We start from the raw sequence: 22,173 nt of genomic DNA, 5'->3' as shown, positions 1-22,173 counted from the left end.
CCGCAGCGCAGGGCACGCGACCTTGCGCCTGCGTGTTGCCACACAGGCGGGGCTCTGGGAGTTATCCACGCACACGTCTTCGCCCTGTGGGCGGGGCTCAGGGCGAGGAGATGCGCCTGCGCATTTCTCTGGGTCGCTCCCGGGCTAAGCGTCGGCAAGTTCTGTAGAGAAACTCGAGCAACCTTTGGTGAGCGTTGGGCCCATGGAGTGAACTGGGCGGCGGGAGACCTTGACAGAGATGTCATTTCAAAGCTGAAGAGACGGAGCATTTCTGAGAGTACAGCTTTAGAGCCCGACACACTTGGAGTTATTCTCCTCTCCGGGCCTCTGTTTTACTGGTGTGAAGTGAGCTTGAGTCACAGCCACCTCAAAGGTTGTTTAGGGGATTGGATGATATCACACATGCACAGCGCTCATACACTGTAGGCGCCCACTACAACCCACTTAGCAAGACAGAATCCTTCACAGTTTGTTAAATTGCTTTCCTATTCTCCCTACTCTTCGTTTGATTTAATGATAGTCACTTACCAGGCCCCCTTGTGAGTTTAGCCCAGGACTATGCTTCCGTAGCTTACCATTGCCATCCATTTGTTTCACAAGTAGGGAAACTGAGGCCCAGAGAGGGGAAGGGATTTCTTGAAGGTTTGTTTGTTTGTTTGTTTGAGACAGGGTCTCGCTCTGTCGCCCAGACTGGAGTGCAGTGGCACGATCTTGGCTCACTGCAACCTCCGCCTCCCGGGTTCAACCGATTCTCCTGCCTCAGCCTCCCGAGTAGTTGGGATTACAGGTGTCCACCACCACGCCCGGCTAATGTTTGTATTTTTAGTAGAGACGGGGTTTTGCCATATTGGTCAGGCTGCTCTCGAACTCCTGATCTCAGGTGATCCACCCGTCTCGGCCTCCCAAAGTGCTGGGATTACAGGCGTGAACCACCGCGTCCAGTCTTGTTTGTTTGTTTGTTTGAGACAGAGTTTTGCTATTGTTGCCCGGACTGGAGTGCAATGGCGCAATCTCGGCTCACGGCAACCTCCGCCTCCAGGGTTCAAGCGATTCTCCTGCGTCAGCCTCCCGAGTAGCTGGGATTACAGGCATGCGTCAGCACGCCCGGCTAATTTTGTATTTTTAGTAGAGATGGGGTTTCTCCATGTTGGTCAGACTGGTCTCGAACTCCCGACCTCAGGTGATCCGCCCGCCTCGGCCTCCCAAAGTGCTGAGAATGCAGGCGTGAGCCACCGCACCTGGCGTTTGTTTGTTTCTTTAGACAAAGTCTCGCCCTGTGGCCCAGGCTGGAGTGCAGTGGCACTATCTCTGCTCACTGCTCCCTGGTTCAAGAGATTCTCTTGTCTCAGCCTCCCAAGTAGTTGGGATTTCAGGCGCGTGCCACCACGTCCGGCTAAGAACAGACAGGGTTTCATCATGTTGGCCAGGCTGGTCTCGAACTCCTGGCCTCGTGTGATCCGCCCACCTCGGCTTCTCAAAGTGCTGGGATTACAGACGTGAGCTACCGCGCCCAGCCGATTCTTTTGAATTCACTGCTACAGCTCAGGCAGAGCCAGTACTGGGCCAGTGCTAGGCAGGACCCAGATCTCCCGACTCCCAAGAGGAGTTAATTGCGGGGGTGGGAAGAGGTCCAGGGAGGGGACTTGTCTCAAGTACATGCAGGTCCTGACCTTGAGTCACCTAAGTGGGGGGCGTGGCGACCGTCACACCCAAGGCCCCGCGGTAAGGGGACACGCATACACCACAGCCTAGACTCCCTGACAGACCCTCTCTAGTTGTTGCAATTTAGGGAGCGGGTATCTGGGCGACCCTGGAGGGCAGAGATTGGAAGGGGTTACGGAGGGGCCGTTTTGGCTCTGGGTGGAGACATCTGACTGTGATGGGGGTCGTGATGGACGCCATCGAGATGTACACAGTCGGAATGGAGGGTTCTGTTGCCGCTTGGAAGGAGGTATCCGTCCTGAACGTGAGATGAGGGAATTCTGGTTTTGATCAGGGGTAGGAACTTATAGACTGCGGGGGTGGTGGTGGGGGGTGGGGGGCGGGATTTCCATTTGGGATCACGAGAGAGCACAGTTGAGATGTAGATCCCTGGTTGTCACTAGAAGTGAGGGACAATCTAATGGAGGAGTGCCCAGGACCAGATCATATAAGGCCTGGGAGTTTACTGGGAGACGGGAAAGTAGTGATTGTGTTACTTTGCCACGGGCAACTAGGGGCAGTGGTGATGTGGGCGTCTAGCTCGTGATCAGGAGGGGGCTGTAGTTTATGAGATGAGTAGTTACAACTACTCGTGACGTGGCGCTACATGGCCCCGGTGGCTTCAGTCACGGGCGGGAAGTAGGGACCTGGAACCGGGTACCAGATACAGCCCCAGGGGCGGCGTGCTCTCGCTCTGCGCAAGCGCAGCACTCGCGAACCAAGTTGCTTCGGTTGGGGGCAGGTCCAGCGGCCCAGGAAGGGCGGGGCTTGGAGGCCTCGTTCTGCGCATGCGCCGAAGGGGCGTGGCGGTCGCACCTGCGCGAGTTGGGGGAAGGAGGAGGGGCGAGGTGACGCAGGCGTAATAATAGAGAAGGTGCCAGAAAGATCCAAAACAAGTGGCTGCGGCCGTCGCCCAGGAGTCACCGGACGCCAGAATCTGGTGAGGATCCAGAGAGGCCTAATGGTGACTGGTGGCGGGTAGACAGGACCACCTGGGCTCTGGGGAGCGGGCGGGGCCGCCCTTGCAGGGCGAGGGGGTCGGGTTCGGACGGTACCACCTGTGTGGAGCAAAGGGGCTGCCTGGGTCGCTCCTCTGTGTAGGGGGCAGAGGGTCACTTTCGGGAGGTACCACTTGCGTACAGCCGGGGGACTCATCAGACGGTACCACTGGACGGAGAAAAGGGGCTGGTCTGGGCAGTCCTACCCAGAGTCAGGGGCAGTCAGCAGGGAGCCCCGGGGTGGGCCCCGAGGCTTGTTTGGGCCGCATCGTTTGGTCAGGTCCGGAGGCGAGCTCCGAACGTAGCACGGTGGGGGGGGGGGGGGCAGAAGCCGAGCGGGCTCCGGCGTCCCGACCTGTTCTTAGGGGACCTCGGGCGGGACCATTCCCTCCCGGGGGGGGGGAGGCCGAGGCGGTTGGGGGTGCGGGAGCGGCCCTGCCTGGCGCGATTGGGCGGGGGAGACGCGCTGGCGGTGTGGGGTTCGGGCCTCCGCGTCGCTGACCACTGCCCCCTCCCCGCTGTGTGGGTTCTAGGCCGGGTTCTGAGCTTGTTCCACCTCCCTCCCCCGGGAATGGCGCTATCCGGGTCGACCCCGGCCCCGTGCTGGGAGGAGGATGAGTGCCTGGACTACTACGGGATGCTGTCGCTTCACCGTATGTTCGAGGTGGTGGGCGGGCAACTGACCGAGTGCGAGCTGGAGCTCCTGGCCTTTCTGCTGGATGAGGCTCCTGGCGCCGCCGGAGGCTTAGCCCGGGCCCGCAGCGGCCTAGAGCTCCTGCTGGAGCTGGAGCGCCGCGGGCAGTGCGACGAGAGCAACCTGCGGCTGCTGGGGCAACTCCTGCGCGTGCTGGCCCGCCACGACCTGCTGCCGCACCTGGCGCGCAAGCGGCGCCGGCCAGGTACGGTTGAATGGGAGGGTGTCACACTTCCTGGGAGGAAAGGGCCTGGCTCCCGCTGGGCCTCCCTGGTGCCCTGATACGGACAGTGCCATATCAGGCAGCTTATGTCCCATTCTGCTACTCTCTCTTCCCACAATATCAATGAGCAACATAAGAGGAAGAAAGCATGGCTTTGGGAATTTGGCTACATCAGTGATGATGATTTTGGCCACTGTTTACGGAGGGCTTGTTTCATGCCAGGCACAGCTGTCAGCCCTTCATATGAACTAGTGCCTTATAGTCTCCCAGTAATCTCACAAGGAAGTCCTGTTACTGTCTTCACTGTAACCAGGAAAATAACAAGTTCAGAGAAGTTAAGCAGTTTGCACGTATAATAACAATCCTGTTTGCTGGGCCTAGGAGGGATACAGGATGATGGAGCTGACAAGGTGTTTGTTCCATGAAGTTTAAGTTTAGTGGGGCAATCAGATAATAAGAGAACTTATTTTTAGACGCTGTTGTAGGAAGACTAAAAGTAATGGAATAGAGAGAGGAGAGCAGCAAGGTGAAGGGAGGCTTTGCCCTGAGGCTGCACTGCCAGCCATGCATAGACCCCAGGGGAGAAAATCCCAGGGAGCATCCAAGGCCTGAGGTGGGAATGAGTTTGGCATCATCAGAGGCCAGTGTGGCAGGAGCAGAGGGGACCCAAGCTAGGGAAGAGAGGGAGGTAAGAAGTTATGTCATGAAGGGGCTTGCAGAGAACGTAGCTGGGAAGTGTGGGAGCCAGGATTCAAACCCAGCCAACTTGTCCCCAGAGTTGATGCCCTTAATCCTTGTGAAGGAAGTGCTCCTGGAGGATAGCAGCCTTCACATGAGAAGTTGGGAGGGGTTCAGGCTGCCGGTAGCCCTGTGCATGCATAGACCAAGCCTTTGGGTTACTAAAGGGGCAGTGGCTAGTTTGGGGAGGGGGGATTATGGCCTTCCCTGGCCCAGAGTAAGCCCACAGGATTTAGATAAGCAGGAGAAGGACAGCTCTAGGGAAGAGCTGACAGCATTTTTGGATATCTATGTCTGAAGATCACGCTCTAGAAGAGAAGATTTGGGGAGCCTGCACAGAGGCCTGCTTACTCCTTGGGGAGAGCTGGGGGCAGTTGATGCCAGGGCAAAGGGCCATTACAGGGACCCTTACCATGACTATCAACAGAATAACCTTGACAGTTTGAGCTGCCGTAGACGTGGGTTAGATTGCCCCAAGTCGTGATAAGTTCTCTCTCTTAGGAGGCATCTGAGCAACCTCTGCAGGAGGTGTTTGAGAATGAGTGGGTATTTGGGCTCTGACTACTGGGGAACTTAGGCACCTCGTGGTGCAGGCATTCTTCCAGGGGTGGGAATTAGGGCCAGGAGGCTGAATGCTTCTTCCTGTTCTTCTCTTCCTCCAGTGTCTCCAGAACGCTATAGCTATGGCACCTCCAGCTCTTCAAAGAGGACAGAGGGTAGCTGCCGTCGCCGTCGGCAGTCAAGCAGTTCTGCAAATTCTCAGCAGGGTCAGTGGGAGACAGGTGAGCCCAGCTGGGTGGGTGTAATGGCAGCATCCCTCTTTTCCTTATGATTGTGCCCATCAAGGAAGGGGCCTGAGGGGTTATTCTGTCTCATTTTCACTGTGTGTGTGTGTGTGTGTGTGTGTGTGTGTGTGTGTGTTTATTGCTACAGATACTCTGTTCTGAAGCAACATACAGAATTGTTGCACATAGTTTCATGTTTCGTTTAAATGGTATTACACTGTGGGTATTACTCTGCACCTGGCTGTCTTTGCTAGATGTGTCTGAGATTTATTCATGCTGAGTATCTCTAATTGTATTATTTTAATTGCCATGCCCCAATTAACTTATTTATTCTCACCACCCCCAGTTTTTGTTTTTTTCTGTTTGGCTTTTTCAAGATAGGGGCTTGGTCTGTCACCCAGGCTGGAGTGCAGTGATGAAATCATAGCTCTCTGCGGCTTTGAACTCCTGGGCTCAAGCTGTCCTTCCACCTCAGCCTCTCAAGTAACTAGAACTACAGGGGTATGCCGCCATGCCTGGCTAATTTTTTCATCCTTTATAGAGGTGTGGTCTCCCCCTTGTTGTCCAGGCTGGTCTTGAACTCCTAGCCTCAAGCAGTTCTCCCACCTCAGCCTCCCAAAGTGCTGGATTACAGGCATGAGCCACCATGCCAGCCACCTCTAGTTGTTGTTGTTGTTTTGAGGCAGAATCTCACTCTGTCACTCAGGCTGGGGTGCAGTGGTGCAATCTCGGCTCACTGCAACCTCTGCCACCCAGATTCAAGCAATTCTCCTGCCTCAGCCTCCCAAGTAGCTGGAACTACAGGCGCATGACACCATGCCTGGCTAATTTTTTTGTATTTTTAGTAGAGATGAGGTTTCACCATGTTGCCCAAGCTGGTCTCGAACTCCTGGCCTCAAGAGATCTGCCCACCTGGGCCTCCGAAAGTGTTGGGATTACAGGCTTGAGCCACCGCGCCCTGGCCACCCCTCTTTTTATTATGTGAAATTTCAAACATACAAGTTGAAAGATTAGTAAAGTTAACATCTTCCACTTAGGTTCAATAATTGTTAAGATTTTGCTACTTTTGCTTTATGTGTATACGTAATTCTGGATTTTTTTGTTGAACCCTTTGAAAGTAAATTACAGACATCAGGATGCTTTACCCCTAAATTAGGCATCCGTGGAGAATAAGGATATTCTCCTGTACCACTTTAAGACTATTATACCTAAGAAAATAAACACGAATTCTCTGATATTCTAATGGTCCATTTTCAAAAATCCCCAGACTGTGGGACCGTTCAGAATCTATTCATAGTTGAGTTGGTATGCATTCAGTTGTTATGTCTCCTGCTATAGCACAGAAACTGCCCCTACACCCCATACCTTTTTCTTTTTCCTGTAACATTGATTTATTCACCCTAGCAGGCCGGTTGTTTTGTAGAATGTCCTGATTGTTTCTTTATCTGTCTGTTTTTTTCCTGATGGAGTTATGTAACTCGTCCCTCTTTCCCTTACATTTTTTGTTAAATGGGAATTATGTCTGAGGCTTGGTTAGATTCAGTTTATACGTCTTTAGCAGGAATAATCCTTGGTTGCTGCCATCTAGTTCATATTGGAGTACATCTCCAGGCATGTACGGCCTGGCTTTTCCGATGTGGGAAAGTTTGGTCACTTGGTTAAGGGGATATCTGCCATGTTTGTCCATTGTGAAGGGACATTTAGTTCTCATGGTTAGTAAACAGTCTATGGGGTGATACTTTGGCATATCCTGTTCCCTAATAGCCATTTACTCAGTGGGTTTCACATCTATGAGCTTTGCCTGAACCAGTTATCACATTGGTGTTTGCAAAATGGTGATTTTTCTAATTCTTTTTCTTTTTTCTTTGTCTTTCAAGAGGTATTCCCCCAATGCCCCTTTGAGTTTGAGTGTCACTATAGACCCATACACTATTTACTGACTTGTTAACAGTCAGTCAGTCTTCCTGCAGTTGCAACTGGCTAGCCTCTTGTGTCTTCTTCATGTGTTTGTATCATTCTTTGTGTGCTTCCTGCTTTGTGGCACTGCAAGATGTCCTGGGCTGACTTTGAACTTTCCCTTCCGCACCCTAGAATCAGCTGTTTTTCAAGGAAGCTGTGGTATTTAGAGACCAAAACCTGGGTGCTGAGTGTGTATATTGTTTCTAGGTTCTTTCAGTGAACAGTGTTAGAGACTTGACTTTTCAAAAAGTTTCTGTTAGTATTTTAAAGATTAATGTTATAGCCATGTTTGGTGGCTCATGCCTGTAATCTTAGTGCTTTGTGTGGCTGAGGCAGGAGGATTGCCTGAGGCCAGGAGTTCGAGATCAGCCTGGGCAATATAGTAAGACCCTGTGTCTAAAAAGATAAAAAACCTAGCCGGGTGCAGTGGCTCACACCTGTAGCCCCAGCAGTTTGGGAGGCTAAGGCGGGTGGACTGCTTCAGCCCAGGCGTTTGAGACCAGCCTGGGCAACATGGCAAAACCCTGTCTCTATAAAAAATACAAAAATTAGCCTGGCATGGTGATGTGCATATGTAGTCCCAGCTATTCAGGAGGCTGAGGTAGGAGGATTGCTTGAGTTGGGAAGGTGGAGGTTGCAGTGAGCTGAGATCACGCCACTGCATTCCAGTCTGGGTGACAGAGCAAGACCCTGTCTCAGAGAAAAAAAAAACGAGCCGAGTGTGGTGGCATGCCACTGGACTCCAGCCCGGGCAACAGAACGAGATCCCCACTCTAAACAAAGAAACAAAAACATCACAAATACTTTTTTTTGAGATGGAGTCTCACTCTGTCACCCAGGCTGGAGTACAGTGGCGCCATCTCAGCTCACTGCAACCTCTGCCTCCCAGGTTTAAGTGATCCTCCTGCCTCAGCCTCCTGAGTAGCGGGGACTACAGGTACAACACACCACCATATCTAGCTAATTTTTGTATTTTTAGTAGGGACGGAGTTTCACCATGTTGGCCAGGCTAGTCTCGAACTCCTGACCTCAGGTGACCTGCTTGCCTTGGCCTCCCAAAGTGCTGGGATAATAGGTGTGAGCCACTGCTCCCAGCCAGACTTTTTAATTTATTTATTATTATTATTATTATTATTATTGAGAAAGAGTTTCACTCTTGTTGCCCAGGCTGGAGTGCAATGGCACAATCTCGGCTCACCGCAACCTCCGCCTCCCGGGTTCAAGCGATTCTCCTGCCTCAGCCTCCTGAGTAGCTGGGATTACAGGCATGTGCCACCACGCCCGACTAATTTTGTATTTTTAGTGAAGACAGGGTTTCTCCATGTTGGTCAGGCTGGTCTCGAACTCCCGACTTGAGGTGATCCGCCCGCCTCGGCCTCCCAAAGTGCTGGGATTATAGGTGTGAGCCACTGCACCCAGCCCCAGCCAGACTTTTTTATACTAAAAGTCTTTCCTCTTAATAACATTAAGATGTGGGTTTGTTTGATTTATTTTACAACAGTAATTAAATAGCATCAAAATAACAAAGTCAGTACAACTGCTGACTGTATCTAGTGAATGAAACATAGATTTTATTTGTGTTTCTTGTTCTCTGAGCATATCCCATTGAGATTTTACAGTCAGAATGTTCTTCAAGTTACTTGAATAATTGTTTCATCTGAGTATTCCTGTTACCAATTATGTATACAATCCCCTCCCTCCCTTCCTCCCTCCCTCTCTTCCTCCTTCCCTCCCTCCCTCCCTCCGTCCCTCTCTCCCTTCCTTCCTTCCTTTTCTTCTCCCTTCTCCCTTTGAGGGTCTAGCTCTGTTTCCCAGGCTGGAGTCCAGTGGCGCAAACACTGCTTACTGCAGCCTAGATCTCCTGGGCTCAAGCAGCCCTCCCACCTCAGCCTCCCAAGTAGCTGGGACTACAGGCACGTGCCACCACACCCGGCTAATTTTTTTTTATTTTATTTTAATAGAGACGGGTTTTTCCATGTTGCCCGGGTTCCAGGTTGGTCTTGAACTCCTAGGCTGTAGGCTGGGATTACAGACATGAACCACTACATCCGACCAGGTTCATTTTCTTCTGTTTGTGTTTAATTTTTTTTTTTTTTTTTTTTTTTTGAGACAGGGTCTCACACTGTCACCCAGGCTGGAGTGCAGTGGCACAATCTCGGCTCACTGCAGCCTCCAGCTCCTGGGTTCAAGCGATTCTCCTGCCTCAGCTTCCCCAGTGCTGGGATTACAGGTAGGCGCCACCACGCCCAGCTGATTTTTGTGTTTTTAGTAGAGACAGGGTTTCACCATGTTGGTCAAACTGGTCTCGAGCTCCTGATCTCAAGTGATCCACCCACCTCGGCCTTCCAAAAGTGCTGGGATTGTAGGCGGGAGCCACACCGTGTGCGGTCTATTTGTGTTAATTTTATGGTTTATTTCATTTTAACTTTTTAAGTGTGTAAATCGGTTATATGAGTCAAAAGTCAAAACTAAAGTGTGGGGCCGGGCTTGGTGACTCAATGCCCATAATCCCAGTACTTTGGGACGCCGAGGCGGGTGGATCACTTGAGGTCAGGAGTTTGAGACCAGCCTGGCCAACATGGTGAAACCCATCTCTACTTAAAATACAAAAAATTAGCCGGTTGTCGTGGCAGACACCTGTAATCCCAGTTACTTGGGAACCTGAGGCAGGAGAATTGCTTGAACCCGGGAGGCGGAGATTGCAGTGAGCCAAGATTGTGCCATTGCACTCCAGCCTGGGCAACAAGAGCGAAACTCGGTCTCAAAAAAAAAAGTATGAAAAGTATTTTTAGACATGTCATTTCTACTGCTGGGCGCCCCTCACCCCCAATTCATTCATTTCTAGTCTGTGCTTCTAGTGTTTCATTTTGCAGATATATATAATCTTAATTTCCCTCCTTATGCAAAGTACAGCACACTGTAGACACTTATTTTGTATCTTGCTTTATTTCCTTAAACAGTCTATCCTGGACATCTCCCTATATTCCTGTTTCTTCTTGCCAGATATGTTGTTCTCAGGTTTTCATCATGATAAACAATGCCCTGGTGGCGGTTGTCGTGTGTGTCTCCTGGTGTAAGTGTGCAGGGATTTCTCTAGGGTCACATCACACCTGGAGTGAGCCTGCTGCAGTGTGCTGGGGTGTACTCATCTGCCCTTCTAGATGATGCTAGATGGTACTCTTCATCTTTTAGACAGGGCCACTGAAGAAGGGAGGCAGAGTGGCTCACTCAGGGTCTGAGCACCGAGAACACCTTGAGTTCTTTTCCAGGCATACACCTGGGCACTCTAGCTGTCATCCTGGTCCTCAACTTGCCCCATTTTTTTCCCCTCAGGCTCCCCCCCAACCAAGCGGCAGCGGCGGAGTCGGGGCCGGCCCAGTGGTGGTGCCAGACGGCGGCGGAGAGGGGCCCCAGCCGCACCCCAGCAGCAGCCAGAGCCCGCCAGACCTTCCTCTGAAGGCAAAGTGACCTGTGGTAGGTGTCTGTAGGCCTTGGCAGTGCATGTAGAGTGCCCCGAGTGGGTTCAGAGGGTGGGAGAAATGAGCATTTTTCTGGGGGATGTGACACACTTGGCAGATGGGTGTCAGCTCTCGTTCACCACAGTGGAATTCTTGTCCTTTCTCTCGCCATCTTGCCTGTCTACATCCTGTCCATTGTTGAAGGATCAGATCTTGTGCCACCTCCTTCAGGAAGCCTTTCCTGACAACCCCCTGCCCTAGTTTCATTTGTGTATTCAGCAAACATCTGCCGGGGTTTACTTATTCAGACATTTCTTGTGCAGTGGCAGCATATCACGGGGTAAAAAAACAACGATCCTGGATCAGGCTGCCTGATTTACATCCTGGTCTTGGCACTTAAATAAGTTGTCTGACCTCAGGCCAGTAATTGAACCTCTCTGCCTCAGTTTCTTTTCTTTTCTTTTCTTTTTTTTTGAGACGCCATCTCCCTATGTCTCCCAGGCTGGAGTGCAGTGGTGTGATCTTGGCTTACTACAACCTCCGCCTCCCGGGTTCAAGCAGTTCTCCTGCCTCAGCCTCCCAAGTAGCTGGGATTACTGGCACCCACTGCCACGCCCAGCTAATTTTTGTATTTTTAGTTAGTAGAGATGAGTTTCACTATGTTGGCCAGGCTGGTCTTGAACTCCTGACCTCAAGTGATCCACCTGCCTCAGCCTTCCAAAGTTCTGGGATTACAGGCGTGAGCCACTGCACCCAGCCATCCACCTCAGTTTCCACATCTGTAAAGTGAGGCTGATAATCACCTCCCTGTTTGGATTGTTGTGAGAAAACAAATTTACCCACAGTATGCCTGGAGCAGTGCCCAACCCGGCACACGCTGTACGAGGGTTTGTTCTCACTGTTGCTGTGCCGTGTGCCTGGGGCAGGAGTGCTGCAGCAAGGTTCCCGGCTCTTGTGGAGCTGACCTAGTCAGGTGACCAGTGAAACTGAAGATCATTTTAGACAATGATAAGTGCCACCAAGAGAGGGTGGGAGCAGGTGGAGGAGCCAGGCTGGGGCCGGAGCAGCTTGGCCTCGCGGGCCACGGCAGGGATGACAGTTTGGATTTTATTCCATGCGCCAGGCACTGGCAGTGGGTTTTGAGCAGGAGGGTGACGTGATGTGATACCTCTTCAGGGAACTCTAACTCCATTTGGAAAATCAGTTAATAAGCAAGTTAGGGTTTTCAAAGTGTTTAGGATGCACTGGGCTTCTAGTAGGTGCTCTGCTAGGCGTGTGTTAAGTAGATTAAATTAATCGCTTGAAGAGGCTGTGAGGTCTGTGGAGAAGGACTAGGCAGAGGTCTGGCCTTGGGGTTGTGTTGGAGAGGGTGAGGAGAAGTGACCTAGGAAATAAGGAAGGGCACTGGCCATAGGGCTGACTGTAGACACGATGGGTTGGGTGGGTTGGGGACTCCGCTGTGAGACTACTTTGACCTTGCTCTTGAGAAATTCCACTTGGTCATGTGGGGAGGACACAGCAATGAGCACCCCCTCAACTGTAGTACCCCTTTCTCTAGTTGGGCAAGCTTGGGAAACACAGAAGGGATCAGATATGGTCTTCGAGCTCTCAGGCTGCAGGGAAGACAGATGAGGGAAGTGGCAGCCAGGCTGGTGTGACAGGTGGCACGGGTATTGTGAGTGCAGGGGCTCTGGGGTGTGCAGGGAGTCTCCTGGGCAGCCCCAGTTTCCTTGTGGAGGTGCCATGTCTAGAACAAGCTCAAGGAAGCTGGAAGAGGAGCTGGGAAGGGTGATTCTGGCAGAGTGACTCATGCGTACAATGTCCCCAGCCGGATGTGGTCAGGGCTGAGTCTGTCTGGAGCAGAGGCTTTGTGGGTGGGAGCAGGGGGAGATGAGGCAGGCGGGGGGCCTTGAAGGTTTGGATTTTATTCTAGGGGGCAGTGGGTGGGGGAGCCATGGAAAGGTTTGTTAATTCCTTCATCCAGTTTTTATTAGGATCATCTTTATGCCAAGCACTGTTCCAGGCACGGAGGGCTCAGAATTGGACCAGGTGAAGAAAGTCCTCAGCCTCCAGGAGTTTACGTTATAGTGGGCAAGACAGATAACTCGAAAATAAGCCAGCGTAGCAGACGGCATCAGCTAGTGACAAGTGCCCTAATGAAACATGAGGCCAGGGGTGGTGCCGAGCCCCTGCAAAGGGCTGAGGCTGCTGAGGGAGGGGAGGAGGCCCCTGGGGGGAGTGGAAGGGTTCAGTGGAGGAGGCCAATGTGGAAGCTGGAGGTCAGAAGACCAAGTTGGAGCTGGTGAGATGCTGGCATGTCCTGTCTTCTAGGAGACCTTGGCCTGGGGGTGCTTCCTTCTACCATCTGCAGAGCTTTCTCCAGCCCACAAAGTACGCACACCTGCCCCCTCCTAGTGCCCATAATGGCCCTCCAGGGAGTGGGCATCATGCCTGCTTTGTAGATGAGGCAGCAGATAACGTGTGCTGGGTGCTGTCAGAAGGAACAGACCTAGAGAGCCAGCCCTGGGTCCTCAGGCAGCTATGTGGGCTTGCGCGGCAGGGTTTGAGGGGGTGGTTGCCTGGTGGTGACTCCCCCTCGAATCAGCCAGTAATTCCCAGAGCCACCAGGCTGGCTGGGCGGGTGAGGGAGTCATTGCCTCAAGGAAGATAGGAACAGGCCAAGGGAGGCTTCAGGTCTCTTTCCCGAGGCGAGGAGGTTGTTAACCAGGGCTTGGCTAGGTCTTGATGGGAGATGGGTGAGCAGGTCTGACTGCTGACTCACCAGGCAGGGTGGGGCTGGAGTGAGGCTCTCCCCATCTGGGCTCCTGTTTTTCCCTCTGAAAAATGGAATGGCTTACTTTTTAGAGAGGCCGAATGCCAGAGGTGGAAGGAGGCCTGACTGAAGAAGAGGCCTGCTATTCTTGACTCTTCCTTACCTGTGATACCTGTGACCCCCAGCCAGCTGCCCTCCATTGAGGGATAGAACTAGACAAACTCTCGACTGCCTGAGACAGTGAGGAAGGACACCTTGGTGGTCCTAGGGTTGGACACAGGACATCTGAGCGACCATGTGCCTCTCAGGGTCTGTGGTGGGCACTACTCGGCCCTGAATTCTCAAGACAGCCATTGAGGTGGGATGACATCTTGCAAAGGAAGAGGCATGCTCAGGGAAAGGCAGTCACTAGTCTGAGTGGCAGGGGGCAGAGCTTGGCTGAAACTTGGGTTTGTTTATTTGTTTATTCCATATGTATTTATAGGGTATTTACTATATGCTAGGTCAGCCGGGGTGGGAGACCTTGCCCTCATTGAGCTTGTGCTGTGGTGGGAGAAAGCCAAGAGAGAGATTTCAGATGTCAGGGGAAGGGTGTTCCCGATGGAGAGGACAGCGGGAGCACAGGCCCAAGTGGGATGTGCCAGTGCTCAAGGGCAGCGTGGAGGATGGCAAGGAAACTGACAGGAATGGAGGAGTAGGGTGGAGACCCCTAGGAGGTGAGGGGGGGAGAGGGAACCAGGGCAGATCCTGCAGGGCCTGGGCTTTGCATTTTTTTTTTTTATTATGGAAAGCAGTTGGAGGATTTGAATGACAGGATCAGCTTTGCTTCTCCCCTGCAATTTTTTTTTTTTTTTTTTTAAATTATGAGACAGGGTCTCCGTCGCCCAGGCTGGAGCACAGTGGTGCAGTCTCAGCTCACTGCAGCCTCCGCTTCCCAGGTCAAGTGATTCTCCAACCTCAGCCTCCTGAGTAGCTGGAACTACAAGCGTGATCCAGCATGCCTGGCTAATTTCTGTGTGTTTTCTTAGAGGCAGGGTCTTGCCCTGTTGCCCAGGCTGGTCTCGAACTCCTGAGCTCAAAGCGATTCACCTGCCTTGGCCTCCCAAAGTGCTGGGATTACAGGCATGAGCCACCGCCTGGCCCCTGCAATTTTTTCTATGGAAAATATACCAAAGTAGATAGACTAGCTTTAGCCATTGTCAACTCATGGCGATCTCATCTTAGGATAATTAGGAATTTTGGAGTCAATTCTGGTTGCCCTATGATCTCATCTGTAGATGTTTCACTGTGTATCTTGAAAAGAGATTTTTTTTTTTGAGATGGAGTTTTGCTGTTGTTGCCCAGGCTGGAGTGCAATGACGTGATCTCAGCCTACCGCAACCTCTGCCTCCCGGGTTGAAGCGATTCTCCTGCCTCAGCCTCCCGAGTAGCTAGGATTACAGGCATGTGCTACCACACCCGGCTAATTTTGTATTTTTAATAGACAGGGTTTCTCCATGTTGGTCAGGCTGGTCTCGAACTCCCGAACTCAGGTGATCCACCCGCCTGGGCCTCCCAAAGTGTTGGCGATTACAGGTGGGAGCCACTGTGGCTGGCCAAAGATAAAAATAGGGTTTCACGCCAAAAAAGATTAGTAACTCCTTACTATCAAATATCTGATCGGTGCTCAGATTTTCAGTTGTTTTATAAATGTAGGTTCTCTGAAGTCTCTCCTTTCCCCTACCATCTCTCTTTCTCCGCTTTGCGTTGTATTTTTCTAAAGCAGTTGTCCTGTGGCATTTCCCGAAGACTGGATTTTGCTGACTGTATCCTGCAGTAGGGTTGATTCAGTGTGTTCTACCCTGTCTTTTGTATTTCCTGAAGATGGGTAGTGGGGTCTGGAGAGGCTTGATCAGATTCTGGTTTGATGTTTTGTTTTCCTCAATCCCGCTTCTGAGGGTGTGTTGTGCGCCTCCATCAGGAAGCAGGTGATGGCTGCTTATCCCTCTCTGGAGTTGGAGGCAGCTTCTCCTCATTGCCTCAATTCAGTAGGAGTTGAACTCAGTAGGAGTTGAAAAACTTCCCATTTGACATGATGATGCTGGCTTTGTTGTGGAGAAGAGACGAGGGAGGCAAGCCAAGATGCTGGGAGGTTCCCACCATTGTCCAGAGGGGGCTGGTGCTGGTCCTGGTGTGGTGGCGGGGCGGGGGTGGGGTCTCTCCACTGAAGCACATTGGCTGCCTCTCTCCAGCAAGGCTGGAAGCATCTCCCAGTGTTGTGGGAGCACAGGTCCTCTTCTTCCCCAGCCCATCTTTGTTAGTTCATTTTTGTGTTGCTATAAAGAAATACCTGAGACTGTGTAATTTGTAAAGAGAAGAGATTTACTTGGCTCACGGTTCTGCAGGCTGTACAAGAAGCAGGGTGCCAGCATCTGCTTCTGTTGAGGACCTCCGGAAGCTTCCATTCATGGTGGAAGGCCAAGGGGAGCAGGCTTGTCACATGGTGAGAGGTGGGGGGTGGGGGAGCTGCCACACTCTTAACCAGCTCTCACGGGAAATACCAGAGCAAGAACTCACTCATCACCAAGGGATTCATGAGGGACCCAGCCCCATGATCCAACACCTTCCATGAGGTCCCACCCACAATGTTGGAGTCACATTTCCACATGAGATTTGGAGAGAACACACATCCAAACCTTGTCACCACCCAACTAGGAACTCTTAGAGGGACGACTTGAGTGAGGTTCATCTCTGGGCTCCCAGACACACCCAGCCCAGGGCCTGCTCCCTTGAACTTCACGCTGGTCCCCCACTGAGAAGCCCATTTCACTTGATGTCCCATTTGCCCCAGAAGAGAGACTGGCGAGGTGGGGGTGGGGGACAAGAGGGTGCTGGGCCCACCTGAGTGCAGGAAGCAGGAGCAGCTCTCCTCTCTAGGAAGGCATGGCACCTGCCCCCCGCCCTCCCAGGGACAGGGAACTTTTCCCCACAGCTGCCAAAATGGAAAAGATGCAGCCAGCCCCCGGTCCAGCGCACATGGTGCTGGGTGCTCTTCCTGCCTGCCGCCTCAGGGCCACACCGGACAGTTCCTCCACTTCTCTCCATGTCTACTGCTCCCATCCTGGACAGCCATTTGTGACCCTTCCCCCGCCTGCTGCCCTGGCCCTGTTTCTACCCACCTGCCACTTCACAGCACAGCTGGAGTTGCCCCTAAGTTGGCAGGTCCTGCCTCCTGTCCTCTCTGCATGCCTGGCCTTCCTGGCCTCCCCTCTTTCCTTGCATTGAGCCTTGAATTCTCACAGTAGCCCCACATGGGCAGATGTTAGGGGGAGCCTTGTTTTACACAGGAGGCCACCGAGGTACAGAGAGGTGTGGTCACTTCCAGAGGCCCTAGAATCTTGAGTCTGCTGGCGATTGGGATTGAGATCAGCCTCCCTGACCTGGCTGCCCTTTCTCCCTTAGTGCCCTTCTCCCCTCCATGTTCCTGCCACGCCGGCCCCTCAGCCTGTGCAGGCCTGAAGTTCATTTTCTCTCTGGACTTCCATAAATGCTCATCTCTCCTGAGAATTCCATTCTTTTTTTCTCTCCTGTTTTTCTTTCTAAACCTACTTGTCCTCCTTCACATTTTACCTCAGATGTCATTTCCTAGAGAGATCCTCTCTGATCCTTTCAATCTAAACTATAACTCGCCCTGTCTAATTTTCTCTGCTGGCTCTCAGGATGTCTTTTAGTTGTGTATTTGATGTGTATGGTTCTGTGTGAGGTAGCAAACAGGATAGGGGTAGTTAAGAGCTCGGGCACTGGAGCCATACACTTGAGGTAAAATTCCAGCTCTGCCATTTCCTATCTGGTGGCCTTAGGCAGGTGACTCAACCTGTGTGCCTCAATTTCCCCATCTGCAGAAAAGGAATAATAACAGCATCACCTGATTGTTGTGGGGACAATCAAAGGGGTCAGCAGATGTGAAGTATGTAGTACCGTGCCAGCCTGTAGTAAAAGCTATAGGCAGGTGTCACCTGTTGTGATTATTTTGGGGAGGGGTAAAGCACGTGATTGGGTGCTAAGGGTGGAGCAGAGGCTCAGAGAAGCCTCGCCTACTCCTATTGCCTGGTGGCACCTCCCTGTCTTTTCCCTGTGCACCATGATCATGTTTTCCAGCTCAGAGGTGGGAGTGTGTGGTCTGCTGAAGGATTTGCTCATCTGTAAATGGGGCTGGTGAAAGTACTCTGAGGATTAGGTGGGCTGAGAGAGGAAAGCCCTTGAGTAGAGCCTGGCTTGTGGGGAGTGCTTCCTAACTGTGGGTTACATGTCTCCCCGTCCCACTTGTGGCAAGGTTCTCGTGTCACCCTAGCATGCCTGGCATTCATAAAATATCTGTTGAATAAGAGATTGAATGGGGGCATGGAGATCTGCCCTGGCCTTGTCCCTGTACCCTGTCCACTCTGACATGGTGGGGGCTCTGGGTGGATTGAGAACTTATACCAGAGGTCCATGCTGGGGAGAAGGACGAGCTGAGAGAGGATTCAACTGGGCAGGATGTGGGGGTCCCACGAGCTGAGCCTTGGCAAATGTTCTGGATGGAGGAGGTGGACAGGTCATTTTGTAAGTAAGGCTCTTGTTGGGAACATTTTCTTGTGACTGGAGTGCAGGGTATGGGGGGACATGGCAGGGATTGGAGGAGTCCAAGGAGAAGGTTGGCTTAGGGACCTGTGAGAGAGAGATGAAGGCCTGGGTGAGGGCCATGGGGGTAGGGAGTTGGGTGTCGAAATTACAGTTCCTGTTTCTGGGAGCCTTCTTTGTCGTAGGGCTGTGAGCAAGCATTTTATGAGTTGCCTCATTTAATCCTTGTGACTTCAATGTGCAGCAGGGACCTCTTGTTTGTTTGTGTTTCAGATGGGGAAACAGGCTCAGAGAGGTAAGGTCACATGCCCAAGGCCCCACAGCTTAGAGAGTGGCAGAGCTGGGACTCACCTCAAGGTCTGTTGGACTCCACCACCTGGCCCTGCCTCTGTGGCCAACCACTCCTGGGTGGCCTGGAACAGGTGCTGCTCCTCCCAGCCCCCTGCTCTCCCACCCACATTGATTGAGGTCATGGCCAGTTGCTTCCTGGAGTCAAGGATGCAGTCAAGGATCTGGTCGTCTGGGTAGAGACAGCTGGGTCTGAATGCCATGGGAGGGCCTGGGGGCTGAGACTGGGCAGGCTTCCCTGGGCGTTGAGTGGAGAGGATGGGGTTCCCCTAGAGCCAGAAAGAGGAAGGGTTTGGGGTGGGAGGAGGAAGTGGGCAGGGCTGTGAAGTTGTCTTGGGGAGCAGGGGCCCTGCATTCTCCTTTCTGCTCTGTGGCTGACATGGTCTGTGAAAGTTGAAGGGAGCCACAGCATGAGACATTCCCTCCCAGAGCCTTGTTTCCTCATCTGTCAAGTGGGCTGAAGGTGGGCTCTGCCCCACAGGGCTGATTCTACTGCATCCCCAAGGGTCAGGCAATTGGCCTATCAGAGGGGTTGGTGGCTGCCGTTCTGGGAGCACCCCTTGGACACTGTGTGCAGTGCTAGCTTGTTCCTTTCTATCCATTGCTCTCTTTTTAATCCTCTTAACAGCTCCTCACAGTAGGAATTGTCCCCTTGTTTAGGCAGGAACCCATGCTCAGAGAGGTTGTGACTTGTCACAGGTCACACTGCTGAAGGCTCCTGTGTGGGAATCCACTTCATTGATTGAGGAGCCTACTCTCAGGGACATAGGAGGTTAAATGACCTCTGTCAGGCACTGCCATTGTCTGGCCGTGTGACCTTGGGCGAGTCACTTCACTTCTCTTGGCCTCCATTTTTTCATCTGTAAGTTGGGGGTGATAATAGGACCTGTCCCACAGGGTCATTTATAGGTTAAATGAGTTTCTGTGATTCAAGCACTTGGCACCTGGCAGATAGTCGGCACTCTGTAAGTGTTGGCTGCTGCTGTTTCTGGCTCACAGCTGATCCTCAGGACAGCCTCATTGGGTGTGTAGAGAGAGGGGGTACTGTCACTAGCCTAAGTGATGGGTGGGAATTCAGAAATCCTGGAAGAGAGGTGGTATGTGAAGTTCATGATTACAGGATAGCCTTAGAAGTCCAGTGTCCTGTCCCCTGTACACAGCTGCCACCTCTTTTGCGCAGATGTGGGGAGAGTTGTGACAGAAACCAGCTCAAACTGGCTTCAGCAAAAAGGGGAGTTGAGTGTAGCTGAAAATCCAGCTACGATCGTGGGCTCATGTGATGACCTCAGGAATCTTTTTATCTCCGGGGCTGGCCCTGCGTAGGCTTCCTTCTCTCCTCTTGGCACAGTGGCTCCCAGCAGCTCTGGGCTTCCAGCCCATCATCTTAGCAGCTCTGTGGCAAGAGAGTACCTGACTCCCAGTAGAGCCAGCACAGGTCCAGCCGCAAGCCTCCCGGGCCTGGTCAGGATCCTGCGCATCCGCAGTGCTGGCTCAGGTGGATGGGAGGGATGGGGATGTGGTTGGCACCATGTGAATCTCATTGTTTGGGGGCAGGGTGTGAGGCTGGTTGCCTTAAGGCAAGTCCATTAGTTCATGCATTAGTTCTTCACAAATACATATTGAACACCTACTATGTGCCGCAGTTACACAAGTGAACAAAACAGACAAAAACCCCTTCCTTGCTGTCATCTGTCTCTCCATGCTGAGTGTAGAGACAGATGATGAGCAGATAGTAACTGACAGAGGAGGTTAGAAGGTGGTAAGTGCCTTGGACAAAAATGGAGCAGGGTGTGGGACCTGGCATGCTGCAGAGAGGGCTGGGTGGGTGGTTACAGCTGTAAATAGGTTGGCCTAGGTGGGCCTTGTTGGCAAGGTGGCTTTTGAGCAAAGACCTGCAGGAAGAGAGGGAGCAAGTGTTGTGCAGATCCAGGGAAAGAGCACCCCTGGCAGTGGGGAGGCTTGTTGGAGCAGTGAGGAGGTGGTGGGGCTGGAGAAGAGGAGGACGTACTTGGTCAGGGAACCCCACAGAGCCGGGGAGGCTGTGTCAGGACTAGGGTGTGGCTACCGGAAGGGGGTGGAGGGAGAAGGCTGGAGGGAGGAAGGGTGGCGTTCCCCATAAGTGTGTCTAGTGTTGGCCCCCTCCCTGACAAATCCCTCCTTCCCCTGCAGACATCCGGCTCCGGGTTCGAGCAGAGTACTGCGAGCATGGGCCAGCCTTGGAGCAGGGCGTGGCATCCCGGCGGCCCCAGGCGCTGGCGCGGCAGCTGGACGTGTTTGGGCAGGCCACCGCAGTGCTGCGCTCAAGGGACCTGGGCTCCGTGGTTTGTGACATCAAGTTCTCAGAGCTCTCCTATCTGGACGCCTTCTGGGGCGACTACCTGAGTGGCGCCCTGCTGCAGGCCCTGCGGGGCGTGTTCCTGACTGAGGCCCTGCGAGAGGCTGTGGGCCGGGAGGCTGTTCGCCTGCTGGTCAGTGTGGATGAGGCTGACTATGAGGCTGGCCGGCGCCGCCTGTTGCTGATGGAGGAGGAAGGGGGGCGGCGCCCGACAGAGGCCTCCTGATCCAGGACTGGCAGGATTGATCCCACCTCCAAGTCTCCAGGCCACCTTCTCCTGGGAGGACGACCATCTCTACCCCTAGAGGACTGTCACTCTAGCATCTTTGAGGACTGCCACAGGACCAGGACAGCAGGCCCCTTGACAGCCCCTCCCACAGGATGTGGGCTCTGAGGCCTAAACCATTTCCAGCTGAGTTTCCTTCCCAGACTCCTCCTACCCCCAGGTGTGCCCCCTTAGCCTCTGGAGGCGGGGGCTGGGCCTGTATCTCAGAAGGGAGGGGCACAGCTACACACTCACCAAAGGCCCCCCTGCACATTGCATCTCTGATCTTGGGCTGTCTGCACTCTCACAGGTGCACACACTCACTCATGCTCACACTGCCCCTGCTGAGATCTTCCCTGGGCCTCTGCCCTGGCCTGCTTCCCAGCACACACTTCTTTGGCCTAAGGGCTTCTCTCTCAGGACCTCTAATTTGACCACACCCAACCTGGGCTTCAGCCACATCAGTGGGCACTGGAGCTGGGGTGCACATGGGGCCTGCTCACCTTGCCCACACATCTTCAGCCAGCCAGGGCCCTGCCCAGCTTCAATTTACAGACCTGACTCTCCTCACCTTCCCCCCTGCTGTCCAGAGCTGAACATAGACTTGCACTTGGATGTCACCTGGAGTGTCACATGGGAGTGTTATGGCAGCATCATACCAAGGCCTACTGTTGCACATGGGGCCAAAACCAGTAAACAGCCACCTTCTTGGAAAGGGAATGCATAGGCTTTGGGGGTGATGGAAAAGACCTTTTACAAATGATACCAATTAAACTGCCCTGGGAAGGGCATAGGTGGGCATCGGCCTCTCTAGGACTCTTTATTTATTATTTAATTTAAATTTTTTTTTTTAGAGTTGAGGGTCTTGATATGTTGCCCAGGCCAGCCTCAAATTCCTGGGCTCAACCGGTCCTCCTGCCTCAGCCTCCCAAGTAGCTGGGACTACAGGTGCCCATCACCATGCCCAGCTTTTGGACCTCAGTGGGCTGGGAGGAGGAGTGTTCCTGGCCCAGCGTTAGGGACTGGAGTGTGGGCAGGATGCTGGACCATATGCCAGCTGATAACCACACGCTTGTCCTCCCCTCTGGGTGTCAGTCTTGTCCTCTGTCAAAGGAAGAAATAGAATACTGCCTCGGAGTCAGAAACCCTTCCAACCATGTTCACACATGCTTTGCTCCTGTATGTCCTTGGGGGCTCCCAGGAATTTTTTTTTTTTTTTTTTTTTTTGAGACGGAGTCTTGCTCTGTTGCCCAGGCTGGAGTGCAGTGGCATGATCTCAGCTCACTGCAAGCTCCGC

At 52.8% G+C, this 22,173-nt stretch overlaps 1 protein-coding gene across 4 annotated transcripts; it reads left to right on the top strand.

Moving 5' to 3' along the window:
* Window positions 1–46: 46 nt before the first annotated feature.
* Window positions 47–21,677, top strand: DEDD2 (death effector domain containing 2). 4 transcript variants are annotated; one of them, XM_024351839.3, is made up of 5 exons: window positions 47–187; window positions 3,233–3,598; window positions 5,017–5,136; window positions 10,432–10,572; window positions 20,446–21,677. In XM_024351839.3, the coding sequence occupies exons 2-5, from the start codon at window positions 3,271–3,273 to the stop codon at window positions 20,835–20,837; spliced, it is 981 nt and encodes a 326-aa protein (XP_024207607.1). In that variant the 5' UTR covers window positions 47–187; window positions 3,233–3,270; the 3' UTR covers window positions 20,838–21,677. The 4 variants fall into 4 exon arrangements, with proteins under 4 accessions (XP_024207607.1, XP_024207604.1, XP_024207605.1 ...); XM_024351836.3 differs by lacking the exon at window positions 47–187 and adding an exon at window positions 2,444–2,641; XM_024351837.3 differs by lacking the exon at window positions 47–187 and adding an exon at window positions 2,579–2,665.
* The last annotated feature ends 496 nt before the right edge of the window (window positions 21,678–22,173 follow it).

This window comes from Pan troglodytes, chromosome 20 (assembly GCF_028858775.2).
Source record: "Pan troglodytes isolate AG18354 chromosome 20, NHGRI_mPanTro3-v2.0_pri, whole genome shotgun sequence".
Lineage (NCBI taxonomy): Eukaryota > Metazoa > Chordata > Mammalia > Primates > Hominidae > Pan > Pan troglodytes.
The sequence above is the reverse complement of the archived record's forward strand: the minus strand, read 5'-3'. Positions and strand labels throughout refer to the sequence as shown.